This window comes from Aotus nancymaae, unplaced genomic scaffold, assembly GCF_030222135.1.
Source record: "Aotus nancymaae isolate 86718 unplaced genomic scaffold, 86718_ANA_hifiasm-v0.15.2.pri h1tg000010l, whole genome shotgun sequence".
Taxonomy (NCBI): Eukaryota; Metazoa; Chordata; class Mammalia; order Primates; family Aotidae; genus Aotus; species Aotus nancymaae.
Genome location: NW_026988421.1, coordinates 30,848,445 through 30,863,430, shown reverse-complemented (window position 1 = coordinate 30,863,430; position 14,986 = coordinate 30,848,445). Strand labels below are relative to the sequence as shown.

Sequence of the window (14,986 nt, the reverse complement as noted above, 5' to 3'; positions counted from 1 at the left end):
TTTTTTTTTTGAGACAGAATTTCACTCTTGTTCCCCAGGCTGGGGTGCAATGGTGCAATCCAGCTCACAACCTCCACCTCCCGGGTTCAAGTGATTCTCTTGCCTCAGCCTCCCAAGTAGCTGGGATTACAGGTATGCGCCAGCATGACCAACTAGTTTTGTATTTTTAGTAGAGATGAGGTTTCTCCATGTTGGTTAGACTGGTCTTGAACTCCCGACCTCAGGTGATCTGCCTGCCTCGGCCTCCCAAAGTGCTGGGATTACAGGCATGGGCCATTGTACCCAGCCAAGACTCATTGTTAAAAACAATTCTCGGGGAAAAAAAATGTCCTATAAGGGTGCAGTGTCTTGAGACCTCTATTATTAATGAAGGCCTCAAAAAAATGTTATACCTTGCTTTTAAATCAAAGCATAAAATGAAAAACTAGCATTTTCCTTTAATCAGCATACAGAAAAATACTTCAGACAAAATCACTAAGGTTTCCTATATTATTAGACTTAGCTGGTAGGTCCCTGTTTAATGAACAATACAATATGGCTCTTATACACACCAGAAGTTCAGAAACACCTCTGTTCTGATCTTCCTCACCTTGCCATCCACCATCCCTTCTGGGAGTCAAAGGTAAAGTGACAGGGATATCTCTTGTTGTTGGTATTCCCTCCCACTCTATTTTTCAATTTGTGTTTCACCTTTCCCAATAGAAAATGTTGGCAAAATATTCAGCTCCCATATGATCCAGTAATTCTACTTCTAGATACATATCCAAAAGAATTTGAAAGCAGGGTCTTGAAGAGATATTTCCACACAACTCACCTTGTGTGGAGGGAGCAGCAGTGAGAGCGAGGTCCATAAGCTGGCACAATAAAGAACCAGGGCTGATCCCAGGTGAGCAGCGAGGCGGTACTGACTGACCCGAGGGATGTCATGGGCGTCTGGTTTTTCTTCTAGTCCGCTTTTCACCATATACCATCCCAACAGACCCTAGAACCCCCAAGTGACAAAGCAAACAAAACAAGTTAAAATGATCTGTTCAACTTTACTGAGGAAGTGCGCTATCAGGAGTACTCTCTATCCCACTCCTTCTCTTTTCATACCCTCCCCAATATGCACTGTCCCAAGATTCATGACTTATTCACAATTCTTCACATATCACCATTAATACTTAACTACTATTTAGATAAGAAGTATCCAATCTTTTGGCTTCCCTGGGCCAAACTGAAAGAAGAATTGTCTTGGGTCACACATAAAATACATTAATGATAGCTGATGAGCTTAAAAAAAAAAAAGGCCATGCATATATCTCATAAAACTAGACTGAATACTTTGGAGAAACTTAATAAAGGTAAATGCTTAAAAATAACTACCATCAAGTTAGGTTGGAGTAAGACAATTATAAAAGTTTCAGGGGGAAATCATAAAAATCAGTAAGGTTTTGCATGCAGATCGCTTTGCAAATATCTCTTCCCACTCCTCTTTAAGCAAAATCATAGTTTATGGGGATATAAGAAACCTGCAGTTGAATGCTAATCTGGGGATGCATAGTCAAAGAAAAGGCCTTAGCCCTTGATTTTTTTAAAGTTGGTAATGAAAGTACAGATTTAAGTTTAAAAGTTTATGGTATGTATCATATTCTATGATTCTCTGCTTTAACTGGTTTTTTCAATTAACCAAACAATTATCAGTTCCAATCATCTGAGATAAGACATAGCCCTTTCACCCCCACCTGCCCAACTCAGTAGAATCAGGCCAAAGAGGTGGATTCTGCCACTTCTCAATATATACTCTTCAGGAAATCTTTTTGGGCATTTCTCTCCCTTTTCAAGATTACCCTGCATATTCTAATTACCTTGATTTCATCTGTGTGAGACGCTGAAAGATGAAGACGTACACAGTGTGATTCACTAGCCCACTTTCTTCTCCCATACCTTATCTGACATCTTCAATTTCTGCCTCCAAATAGTCTGTTTTCAGTGTTAGTTTTTCTAATTCGAAAATGTTAACTTTCATTTTGTTCTACCTGCCTTTCTCTGGTTGGTTACTATTAGACTTTGATTAATGTCTAATGATTACCTGTTTCTGCTGCCTCTATTTCTTCTCTCTCATCTCCCTCCTTAATTCCTTCACTCTTTTTTTTTTTTTTTTTTTTGAGATGGAGTCTTGCTCTGTCACTCAGGCCAGAGTGCAGTAGCATGATCTCAGCTTACTGCAACCTCCGCCTCCCAGGTTCAAGCAATTCTCCTGCCTCAGCCTCCCAAGTAGCTGGGACTACAGGCCCATGCCAGCATGCCTGGCTAATATTTGTATTTTTAGTAGAGACGGGGTTTCACCATGCTGGCCAGGCTGATCTGGAACTCCTGACCTCAAGTGATATGCCCACCTTTGCCTCCCAAAGTGCTGGGATTACAGGCATAAGCCACCTTGCCTGGCCTTAATCCCTTCTAATTAGCTCATTTTCTTACCACTTCTGACTTAAATTAACCAATTAGCTTCTTCCTAGTCAAATTTTGATGATGTTTCTTTGATGCTTTGATAATCTCCTTCAGGATCTCTATACCTTGACCCAAATACTCCTATGTGTCTTCTCCCTTAATTCCTGGCTCTCAGTTTCACCCAACTTTTTCTTTTCTTTTTTTTTTTTTTTTGCATCATCCTAGCAGTACTAACCTGTTAACTGTGGGAGTATTTCCTTAAGAGGAGCTCAACTTACGTGATTTTAATTGCCATTTATATCTGACTATCTCTCAGCTACATCTGTATTCTACAGTCCTTCATCCCACAAAATGTTTCTCTTTTGGAATCTTCCTGTATGCTTCTGTAGCATTCTAGCACAGGGATCCCACTTTCCTACAGCAGGCAAGTTAGAAAAAGGGAAGAGACAAGAACTTAGGGAGACACCCATGATGGGAAACAAACTCTACTTCTTGCAGCACATGAAAATATACTACTGAGTGCTTACTGATTCCAGGCACTAAACTAAGTACTTCAAATATGGATTATCTCATTTAATATTTACACAACTGTACATGCTGAGCGCTATTATCCCCATTTACAGGCAAAGAAATCATAGCTTTCAGAGATTAGGTAATTCCTACTAAGTGGCAGAGCTGGGCCTTGAAGCAAGGCCTGTGACACTAAAATGCATTCTCTTACCTACTCTATTAAAGTGCCTCAGAGATTATTTCCTTAAAAACAATGTCAACTAGGAAGCTCCTGGGAGCATTTCTGGTTTCTCAGCCTTGAATAAATCTTACCTGGAAGCAGACTAGGCCACAGAGGGCAAGAACACGTCCTTTCATGCCACGGCTGAGCCAGCCCTTTCTCCAAAAGTAGGCAGCAGGCAGGATGTATGCAAGGCCTACAAGGCGACCCCACATTCGGTGTGAATACTCCATGTACCAGATGAACTTGAATTCTGCCAGTGTCATATCATGATTCAAGCTGGGTGAAATGGGAAGTCAAAAAAGAAGAAAGGAAACATCCTTCTGATTTTTATTTTTTTATGGAATGCAAAAACTTTCTCAGTCCTGCAACTTGGTAGGTCTGCCCTCTTCCTCATCGACGGCCTCAGAATGACTTTGGATTTAGAGGCTTAGAATAGGAGCTCACTAAACATAACTGAACCGAAGATCATGAAATAACCTAACCATTCTGAAGGGTTTAAGTGCAAAAAGATCAAATAGGCCTACTGGGATGTTTACTTAATTTTCTCTAACACTTACATTTTAAATTCTGGAAATTGCTGGTATCTTTGGAATTCTGCTTCCCATTCCTCTTGGCTTGTAGGTGGCTTCATCTCCTTTATTAAATGCCAATCTACCATTGAGAGGCCAGACTCTGTCAACCTTAGGATAGAAAAAAATTTGGGGGTGTGTGCGTGAAGCTGGATTACTCACAAAAGGTTTACAGCAATAAGTGGATCTGAACTTAACGTCGTTCAAGGTAAACACATTGTTTCCTTGTTTCCTCTTTTGAGACATTTCTTTCTCACTGCTTAGAGTTTGTTAGAAACAGCTACCATCAGGTGAAAATTTATTTACCCTTACATTCACTCAATCCTTTTATTCAAGTCTCCCCAATTCTTTTTTTTTTTTAACCCAATTCTTTCACTAGCATTCCCTGACAGGCAAAATCAATCCCTACAGCCAAAGAAATGTGTTCTAAGTGCATAACCAACATTCTTTACCCAGGGAAAAGAGATCTGTTTATATGTACACAGGTTTAGATTCTTGGGTAAATTTATAGACAATAAAATTCAAATTTGCTGCACTTGCTCATAACTTATATAACACATAAGGTATTTTGAAATAAGGGACGTGGAATGTGAAGAGAATCTGAGGAAGATACATTTGATTAAAATCAGAAAATTTTTCACCAAAAGGAGTTAGGATTCCTAAAGTAAAAGGCTGATTTTAGGCCTGAGGCAAGAAATGTACAAGGTGAGCTTGGAACATCTTGTCATATTAGAAAGTAAGGAAGCTCTCAAAGGTAATTAGGGCCCTGCCAAAAAGTCACTAGAGCCAATTTCAGGAGATGCCCACTGACTAAAGATGGGACAATTTGAGCAAATCATTAACACCATCATCACAATGGACTGAAACATATCAAATGTGTTTGAACCTATGAGCTCATAATGAGTCTTAAAAACTCAAATGCTTTATTTGTTGCCTTTGGAGGATTTGGGGGACCAAATTATTATTTTGAAAAATGGTAAATAAAGGGAAAGAAGAATCAAGTATTTATCCTGCCTTTCCTATATAAACTATACCTTGGGACATCCAAATTGTTGATGAGGGAAAGCTTTTTAGAGTTGAGCTAATAAAACATAATTTTGCTACGCTAATGAAATAATGGATCTAGGCAATAGTAATCAATGGCTGTTAACATCTATAATAGACACTAGATATTCACGAATGTTCTATTCACCTATTGAAGTATTTTGCTCCCTCATCCCCAATTTGAATCTGATCAAGCAACCATCCAGTCACAGGAAAGAGAGGGGACAAAGGGACATGTTAAACATCAACAGTTATGCAATCAGCAAAATCTAGACTGTGCAAAATCATAGAACAAATGACTTGCGTTTCCTCAGCAACTAAAAGAGGGGGAAGGGAGGAGTATCTAAATCTATAGTCTCCTCATACATTTAAATAAACCTAAGAAACATGAACCAATTGTGATGTTAAATGTGAATTAAACCCAAAGATGGAACTTCTTTGGGTTTAATTCAAACAAACTGTAAAAAAAAGTTTTGAGACAAACTTGAACCCTGATTATAAGAGAAAAGATACATAAACAATGCACAGGTACTAGTTAAGATGTAAACCAGTGTTTCTAGAAGGCTCCTACTAATAAAACACTCAACTTTTCTATGGCAGGGCAAGCCATCAGATATGTTCCTTCTTTAAGGCCTCGGTTTCTCCATCTGTACGATGAGGGAGCTAGACTAGATGCTCTGTAAAATTCCTTTAGCTAGCTGGGCGCGGTGGCTCATGCCTGTAATCCCAGCACTTTGGGAGGCTGAAGTGGGCAGATCACCTGGGTTCAGGAGTTTGAGACCAGCCTGGTCAACATGGTGAAAACCCGTCTCTACTAAAAATACAAAAATTAGCTGCGCATGATGGCGGGCACTTGTAGTCCCAGCTACTCGGGAGGCTGAGGCAGAAGAATCACTTGAACTAGGGCGGAGGTCACAGTAAACCAAGATAGCATCACTGTATTCCAGCCTGGATGAGAGAGCAAGACTCTGTCTCAAAAAAAAAAAAAAAAAAAAGGCTTTCTCCTCAGTCATCCTGTGTTTCTACTAATGATCCAAATACCTAACTCACTATGAGCAAATTACTCACCTAGTTACTCCACCAAGAATAACTGCTCCAGCCACTGTTCCACTGCAGACCAGGAGCCATCGGCCCACCACCCGCTCAGCAGCCTTTGAGGGAAGGGACACTGTACCCCTTCCAGATTGCAAAGCTACTTCAGAGATGGTGCTGTATTGCCCTGGCCTCAAAGGGCGTCTGATGCAATCACACTAAGGATCAAGATAGACAAATTACAACTGGAGAAATGGAATGGCTGCTACCCAACTCAACCCCATTCTGATTATGGTGAAGTACCCTGTACAGCTGCATCCCCACGGCTACGCCTTGGTAAGTCATGATCCCTTATTACTGCATCAACCTTTCAACTGGTTTTCCAATCGGTTTTCAAGTCTTGCCTCACTCAAGCCTATCCCAAACTACATCAATCTTCTCATCTCTGCATACTTCCCTCAGACTTCACTCTGCTTACAGATATGAATTATTTTCTTTCACATCTAGGTCATTAAACATTTCTCTCTGACTGATACACTTCCTGTCCCCTGATTGATAATACCTACTGCAGATCTCTGCTTACATGTCACCTCCTCTGGAATGTGTTCCCAGGCTTTTCAAGGTCTGCAATAGGTCATTCCCACAGTACACTGGATGGCCCTTAATACACTGTAACGTACAGTCAAGCATCGCTTAACAACAGGGACATGTGTTCTGTGAAATGCATTCTTAAGCACTTGCATCACTGTGTGAACCTCAGAGACTTACACAAATCTAAAGGCTGGGTGTGGTGGCTCACACCTGTAATCCCAGCACTTTGGGAGGCCGAGGTGGGCAGATCACTTGGGTCAGGAGTTCAAGACCAGGCTGGCCAACATGGTGAAACCCTATCTCTACTAAAAATACAAAAATTAGCTGGACATGGTGGTGTACATTTGTAATCCCAGCTACTTGAGAGGCTGAGGTGGGATGATCACTTGAACCTGGGAGGCAGAGGTTGCAGTGAGCCATCGCACCATTGCACTCCAGCCTAGATGACAAAGCGTAACTCTATCGCTTGAAAAAAGAGTACTTATAGAAATCTAGATTGTATAGCCTACTATACCCCAGAGCTATATGGTATGGCTTATTGCTTTTAGGCTACAAATCTGTATGGTGTGTTATTGTGCTGAATACTGTAACACAATGGTAAGTATTTGTTTATCTATTCTCTGCCTCAGCCTCCCAAGTAGCTGGGATTACAGGCACCTGCCACCAAGCCTAGCTAATTTTTATATTTTTAGCAGAGATGGGGTTTCACCATCTTGACCAGTCTGGTCTTGAACTCCTGACCTTCTGACCGCCCGTGTCAGCCTCCCAAAGTTCTAGGATTACAGGTGTGAGCCACCATGCCTGGCCCAGTGCCTAATTTTTTTAAAAATAGAGATGGAGTCTCGCTATGTTACCCAGGCTGGTCTCAGACTCCTGGCCTCAAGTGATCCTCTCACCTTGGCCTCCCAAAGCCTTGGGATTACAGGCATGAGCCATCGCACCTGGCCACATTTAAAAATCTTTTATACCATATTTTTACTGTCAACTTTTCTATGTTTAGATAAATACTTACCATTATGTTACAGTATTCAGCACAATAACACACCATACAGATTTGTAGCCTAAAAGCAATAAGCCATACCATATAGCTCTGGGTAATCCCAGCTACTTGGGAGGCTGAGGCAGAGAACTGCTTGAACCAGGGAGGCGGAAGTTGCAGTGAGCCAAGATTGTGCCACTGCACTCCAACCTGGGTGACACAGTGAGACTCTGTCTCAAAAAAAAAAAAAAAAAATTACGCACAGTGGCACACACTTGTAGTCTTAGCTATTTAAGAGACTGAGGCAAGAGGATGGCTTGAGCCCAGGAGTTTCAAGTTGGAGGCTGCAGTGAGTTATGATCATGCCACTGCACTCCAGCCTGGGTGACAAAGTAAAACCATGTCTCTAAAAAAGAAATTTAGAGAAAAAGATTTTTTTTTTAAAAAAGGTACACTTGGAAGGGCAGCTCCATTATAATCTTATGGGACAACCACTATATCTGTGGCTGTTGTTGATCAAAATGTTATTATGCAGCACATGACTTTGCAGCACATCTGTTTGTATCTCCCACTAAACTATGAGCTTTGGGATGGCAGTGTCTTGTCAGTCTTGCTCTCTCTCTCCTGCTACCTTTGTTTCTTACATCGTTTCTTTATATAAAGAGACCATGATAAGGATTTCATAACTGAATAAACTGTGACTTCCTCCAGGGCAGGAGTCTTGTAATATTTATCTTTCTTTTTCCAGTTCCTAATATATAATAACCACTCAATAATTACTTGTTAAGCAAGATACATGCCCTCTTCTATCTATACCCCTGCAAGTCCAAAGATCCATGCTCAGTTCCCTAGTTCTGATTAAATGAGTCACCTTTAGAGAAGTTAACTTTAAGCCTCAATTTCCTTCTCTATAGAATGCAGTTATACTTCCTCACCTGACTACTTGGAACTTTTTAAGCAAAAATCAACTATACGGGTGAAAATTACTCAGCTTTTACCATGTGCTAAAGGCAAAGAATGTAATCCCCATAACAAACCTTAAAGTAGTATTGTTATCCCCATTTTACAGATAAGGAAATTGAAGAACAAAGTTTAAATCACTTGGCCAATACCACACAGCAGGTCAATGGTTCAGATCTGAACCTAGGGGCTCTGAACACAAGGAAATGCGTTGTGAGTGCACTGTAAAGAGCTCCGGAAACGTGATTTGGGGGCTTTCCATTATCTTTATCCTGGCCCTTTCACTCCATCCCCGCTCCCGCGACTCGGAGTCTGCTGTAGTGCGATACCTGTGCTCTAGGCGCCGCCCTACGAGCCAGGAGCCGCAGATACTGCCTCCCCATCAAGGCTTTCAAGGGCGGAAAGAGCAATCGTTGCATACTGACGACAGTGCACGGCCACCTCTTCCGCAACCCAGGGATCCGCGGTCTCCTTTCTCCACCACGGAGAAGAGAAGCACTTCCGGGTCGGACAGCGGGAGCCCTGCCTTCTCTGGGGACTGGAGCAATCAGTAACTGCGCCTGCGCTCTGCGACTCGGCTTTCGCGGGGGCTGCTGGGGCGTAGGCGTCGGGGCCGCGCGCAGCCGTTGACGCTCTGCTTTACTCCTGCGCTCCGGAGCCCAAACTCCTAGTGCAAACTGCGGGCGCACGAGGGAGAAACGCGTGGAGTATGAAGAGGCAGGGAGCCTCCTCTGAGCGGAAACGGGCGCGGATACCGTCCGGGAAGGCCGGTGCGGATGGTGGCGGGGGAGGGGACGGTCGGCCGACTCGGCTCCCCGGGACGGGCTGGAGGGAGTGGTGGTCAGTGGTGATTTGTCCTGGAGTCGTTTCCGCAGCTCCTTCCAGCCCCATGGGCAGCATCTTCTATCTTTGAGGCTTTAAAGGTGTGGAAACCGAGGGCGTGACGAGGTGCAGGTAGCGAGAATGGTTCGGCTGTGAAGCCAAGTTTCGAGTCCCAGGGTTCCCACTTCGGCCGTGCAACCTTGTGCGAGTTGGTTAGCTTCAGCTTCACGTTTTTTCTGTCACCACTCGAGGATGCCAGTATCCGCCCCATCACCTGGCACCAGCAGCCGGAACCCCGCTGGGATAGTTAATTGTCGAGCGCGGAGCCTAGTTCCTAACCTACAGTTGCCTGTAGTTGCCACGGCGGAGACGGGGCTTATCCCCAAAGCCACGCAGCTACCAAGTGGCCGAGCTTGTGGCTGCTCCAAGTCCCAAATTCTTCCTGCGTGCCGGAGTAGGATGGCATGGCAGGTGCCAGAGAATTTGGCAAGTCCCTCCTCTTCCTCCGTGAACTCTTGGTTCCTCCAAACTTTAATCTCAGGACTCCTTTACCTTCCTAAAAGTTATCGAGATCCTCACAGATCTTTTCTTTATATGGATTACATGTATCGATTTTAACTGTATTATAAATTAAAACAAATTTTTCTTTGGGAGGCTAAGGTGGGCATATCACCTGAACTCAGGAGTTCGAGACCAGCCTGGCCAACATGGTGAAACCCTGTCTCTACTAAACGTGTAAAAATTAACGGGGCGTGGTAGCGCATGCCTGTAATCCCAGCTACTCGGGAGGCTGAGGCAGGACAATCACTTGAACCCAGGCGGCAGAGATTGCAGTGAGCCGAGATCGCACCACTGCACTCCAGACTGGATGACAGAGCGAGACTCCGTCTCAAAAAACTAAATAAAATTTTAAAATATTGATTGATTAGAAAATAACTATAGTAAACACATTACATGTTGACATAACATTTTTTATGAAAAAGAAATGTTCCTAAACAATAAAATAGCAAAAGAATGGCAAATTTTATATTTTTGCAAGTTTCTTCAATATGTTTTAATGAAAGACAGCTGGATTCTCATACCCGTTGCTTCATTCAGTCTGACGTGTCAAGTAGCCTCTTGAAAACGCAGAGTGAGACTGTCTCAAAAGAAATAAAAAATAAAATAAAAAAACGCCTCTTGTGAGAGATCGGAGTGAAAAAGGCAAATAAAGTCTTAGTATTATTATGAAAATGGTTGTTACCCTACAGATTCTGAAAGAGTTTCAGAGGCCCCCAAAGCTACCTGGACTGCTACACTTTGAGAACTGCTGCTGCTTCTCCTTTGGTCTCTATGACTTTGCTCCTTGGGACAACTGCCTATTCTGCCTTCTGTCATAGCCGTTTTTGTACATCTCTCCATCTTCTGGCTGGGGTTCTTTCTTGTGTGAAGCAAATAGTTCACCTGCAGCATGGGCCAGTGCCACTGATCTGACAGCTGGTCTGGTAGCTATCAGGAAACTCATGTAACAATGCAGTGCTGTTGGTTAAGAGCATAGATTGACGCTTAACTCTTTCACAGTTTGGGACTGATAGTCTTAAATGGGCAGTTGCAGTTTGATGTTAGCAGATGATAGGTTTTTGTTTTGTTTGTTTTTCAAAGTAAAAATTGCTTTTTTAAATTATAAAAGCAATATTAGGTAGAAAAAAAGCAATAAAGAAAAGTAAAAAGAAGAAAATGAAAATAATTTCAAATCACACCCTACCGGGATTGACCATTAGCAGTATTTGAGAAACATTCTATTAGGTCTCATTGCATGAAGTGTGCATTGTTTTGTTAATTTTTTTTTAAATTTTGTGCTTACAGAAAAAACTCAAACTCTGTTTACATCACATTTTGTAATAGAAATACATTAATATTTATGAAGTTGTAATTATTCAGACTTTAGTAAATATTTGATTATTGTGTACCATGGTAAATACTGTGTTTGGTGTGGGTGATGATAAAGATTTCTCACATGAATACCTTACTTAGGAGACCAGGCGTGGTGGCTCACACCTGTCATCCCAGCACTTTGGGAGGCTGAGGCTGGTGGATTGCTTGAGTCCAAGAGTTTGAGACCAGCCTGGGCAACATGGCAAAACCCCATCTCTACATAAAATATAAAAATTAATCAGGTCTTGTGGCATATACCTGTAGTCCCACCTACTGAGGAAGCTGAAGCACAAGAATTGCTTGAGCTCAGGAGGTGGAGGTTGCAGTGAGCTGAGATCATGCCACTGCACTCCAGCCTGGGTGACAGAGCAAGACTCTATTAAAAAACAAAACAAAACAGAAACTAAGGCACTCTAAGTCAAGTAAAAGTGATCAGACATTTATCTGCATAAATAATAAAAGGTAGAAAGTAATTCATGTTTTAAGGAGGAACAATTGGGGTTTTATAACTCATGAAGAGTTAAATGAGTTCAAAAGAAGGACATAAAATATTCTACTTTGGGAGAGAATAAAAATCATGGAAATGTTCCTTGGGAAATTTTATTCAAAGATGAAGCCACAAGGAACTCTGGGTGGAGGAGAAGGCATTGAGGAGGGACTGGGGAGATCTGGAGGCGTAAGAAGGAATGACACCAAGTCTTGCTCTGTCACCCAGGCTGGAGTGCAGTGACCCAATTTCAGCTGATTGCAACCTCTGCCTCCCAGGTTCAAGTGATTGTCCTGCCTCAGCCTCTGGAGTAACTGGGATTACAGCCACACACCACCATGCCTTGTTAATTTTTGTATTTTTAGTAGAGATGGGGTTTTACCATGTTGGCCAGGCTGGTCTCCAGTTCCTGCCTCATGTGATCCACTTGCCTCAGCCTCCCAAAGTGCTGGGATTACAGCCATGAGCCACCATGCCCAGCCAGATAGCTAATATTTTTTGTTTCTTGAGACTATACACTTTACATGAATTATCCCATTTAATCCTCACTACTCTGAGGTAGATACTAAAATCTACCTTGTTTTATAGAAAACTAATCTAGGATCACACAATAAATAGTTGGTGAGACATGGAGTTGAAGTCTGTCCTACTTTTAAACATATATTCCTTATAAAGAAGTTTAAATATATTCTGCAGGCATTGAGATGCATTGTAAGAATCTTAGCTGGAATGTGATGATGAGGTTTATGTTTTAGGAAGATTAATTTGGCATTCGATGTCCGTTTTCCCAGTGTAATTTCTTACATATATGTGTGTGTACCTATTTGAGTCTAGAGGCATCAATTCAATAATTAATGTGGTATTTTATTGCATTCATGGGCGCTAGTGTACTTATCTATTTACCTATTACTGAACACTTGCATTTTGGCAGCAAAATGTAAACTATTTGTGGTAAATTGATCTGGATGGATAGAACCTTTATGAACTCTCTTTGTTCTCCATGTATTTTAGGAGCTGCAAATGGATTTCTAATGGAAGTCTGTGTTGATTCAGTGGAGTCAGCTGTGAATGCAGAAAGAGGAGGTAAGAGAAATTAGAGAATGAATGACAGTTGGCTACATTTTTAAAAGTCTGAAAATTAATCCTGGGAACTTATCTCAGAAGACCTTGTGATCTCTAAGGATCCTCATAATGCTTTCAGAAACAACCAATTAGAAATCCTACTGGAAAATTATGTCCCTCCCTTCCTCTTCCGAAGTGGGTCACATTTTAAGTCAAGTGTGGACAATAGTGCTTACTCATTGACTTCATTTTTTAATTGAACTTGGCAAAATTTTAATTTTTTTAAACCATTGACTTAAAGATGACTTCAGAGACTTCATCATGAGGAATTTTATTATCTTTTTTACTTTTGAACATTATTTATTTTTACCTCAAAGTTTCTGTTGTACTCTGAACTCGTTTTAATAGGAAGCACAGACATTTCCATCATCTCAGGTTCAGAAAATTTTTTTTAAAATTTTATTATAAACATATACAAAAGTAGAGCAAATAAGGTAAACCCCATGTATGCATCTCTCATCTTCACCCATTTTCATCACATGGCCAATTTTTCATTTATTTCAGGGGGCAACAAACTTTTTCTGTGAAGAGCCACATAGTATACATATTTTCAGCTCTGCTGGACACATTTGGTCTTTGTCACTTTATTTTTAAATCTTTTGAAAATGTAAAACTTGGCTCGGTCCTATGGCTTACGCCTATAATCCCAGCACTTGGGAAGGCTGGGGTGGGTGAATTGCTTGAGCCCAGCAGTTTGAGACCAGCCTGGGCAACAGGGTCAAACCCTGCTTCTCCAAAAAAAAAATACAAACATTAGCCAGGCATGGTGAGCACCTGTAGTCCCAGCTACTCGGGAGGCTAAGGTGGGAGGATCACTTGAGCCCAGGAGGCAGAGGTTGAGGTGAGCCAGTCACGCCACTGCATTCTAATGTAGGCGACAGAGCCAGATCTTGTCTAAAAAAAAAAAAAAAAAAGTAAAAATCCTTCCTTTACCAAAAATCCAGTGAAAGAAAATAAAACATGTTTCTGTTTATGTGAAGTATCTAAAATAGGCAAGTTTATGTAGACAGAAAGTAGTTTAATAGTTTCTTAGGGCTGAGAGGCATGAGAAGGGTAGGTAACTGATAAAGGGTGTAGGATTGTTTTGGGGGTGATGAAAATATTCTAAAATTACTTGTGGAGATGGTTGCAAAACTGTATATATACTAAATACTAAAGGGTACTAAATTGTACACTTTAAATGAATGAGTTGCATGATGTGAATTTTATGTCAATAAATCTGTTGTTTTTCAAAAAGAATACAAAAACATTCTTAGTTTACAGGCCATAGCAAAAACAAGGTATGTGCCTGTGGCCTGCAGTTCATAGTTTGCTGACCCCCGATCTATCTATCCTCTATCTTCCTCTTCTATCCTCAGATTACTTTGAAGCAAATCCCAGACTTCACGTTATTCCATTTTAAATATTTCAATGTGTATCTCTAAAAATAAGGAGTCTTTTTTCATTGTTTCAGTTCTTTATTGTTTTCAGAGGCCTAGTATGTATACATATATAAGAAATCCATAAATAATATGGAATTATTAATGTGTGTGTACATATATATGTGTATACACACACACACACACACATATATATATATATTTTGGAGACAGAGTCTCGCTTTGTTGCCCAAACTGGAGCGCAGTAGCATAATCTCTGCAACCTCTGCCTTCTGGGTTCAAGTGATTCTCCCACCTCAGCCTCCCGAGTAGCTGGGATTACAGCCACCTGCCACCACGTCCAGCTAATTTTTTTTGTATTATAGTAGAGACAGGGTTTCACCTTGTTGCCCAGGCTGATCTTGAACTCCTGACCTTGTGATCCGCCTGCCTTGGCCTCCTGAAGTGCTGGGATTACAGGTGTGAGCCACCGTGCTCAACCTATGAATGTATATTGTTTAAGATAAGGTCCCTTTTAAATAAAAGCACCACAGTTATCACTAACACACCTTTAAAAAAAATCATTTCTTAATATCATCAAATAACCCAGTCAGTTTTCAGATTTTTCCAGTTGACTCATACAGGGGTGAATGTGTGCGTGCGTGTGTGCGTGTGTTTTTGTGTGTGTGTGTGTGTGTATGTGTACAGTTCTTTGAATCAAGACCCAAATATTTCATTTGTTTTATATGCCTCTTAAGTCTCTTTAAATCTTTGTTTCTCCTGCTGTTTTCTTTGTTTACTTTCTTATGATTTGTTAAACCAACTGTGATATTCATCTTTTAGAGTATCCCATAGTCTCAATTTTGCTAATTATATGTGTGGTATCATTTAACATAGTCCTCTGACCACTGTATTTCCTGTAAAGATAGTTAGCCCAGAGGCCTA

General features: G+C 41.2%; 2 protein-coding genes across 8 annotated transcripts in view; one reads left to right on the top strand and one right to left on the bottom strand.

Annotated features, from left to right (window-relative positions):
- Positions 1-8,846, bottom strand: part of LOC105708193 (heme A synthase COX15) — a 38,724-nt gene extending 29,878 nt beyond the window's left edge. Inside the window, exons 1-5 of one of the 2 annotated variants that reach the window (XM_021672945.2) lie at positions 8,668-8,846; positions 5,845-6,026; positions 3,721-3,843; positions 3,253-3,439; positions 815-982 (exon numbers count right to left, since the gene is read on the bottom strand). In XM_021672945.2, coding sequence (XP_021528620.1) covers positions 815-982; positions 3,253-3,439; positions 3,721-3,843; positions 5,845-6,026; positions 8,668-8,757 — 750 coding nt within the window. In that variant the 5' untranslated portion in view covers positions 8,758-8,846. The remainder of the gene's footprint in view (positions 1-814; positions 983-3,252; positions 3,440-3,720; positions 3,844-5,844; positions 6,027-8,667) is intronic. The other variant, XM_012439443.3, reaches the window with a different exon arrangement.
- CUTC (cutC copper transporter) overlaps positions 5,794-14,986 on the top strand; it is a 42,834-nt gene continuing 33,641 nt past the window's right edge. For 3 of the 6 annotated variants that reach the window (XM_064373979.1, XM_012439446.3, XM_012439444.2), the window contains exons 1-2: positions 8,937-9,108; positions 12,573-12,644. In XM_064373979.1, the coding sequence (XP_064230049.1) occupies positions 9,048-9,108; positions 12,573-12,644 (133 nt within the window). In that variant the 5' untranslated portion in view covers positions 8,937-9,047. Of the gene's footprint in view, positions 6,145-8,929; positions 9,109-12,572; positions 12,645-14,986 lie in introns of those variants that run through there. The other 3 variants (XM_064373980.1, XM_012439448.3, XM_064373981.1) reach the window with 3 other exon arrangements.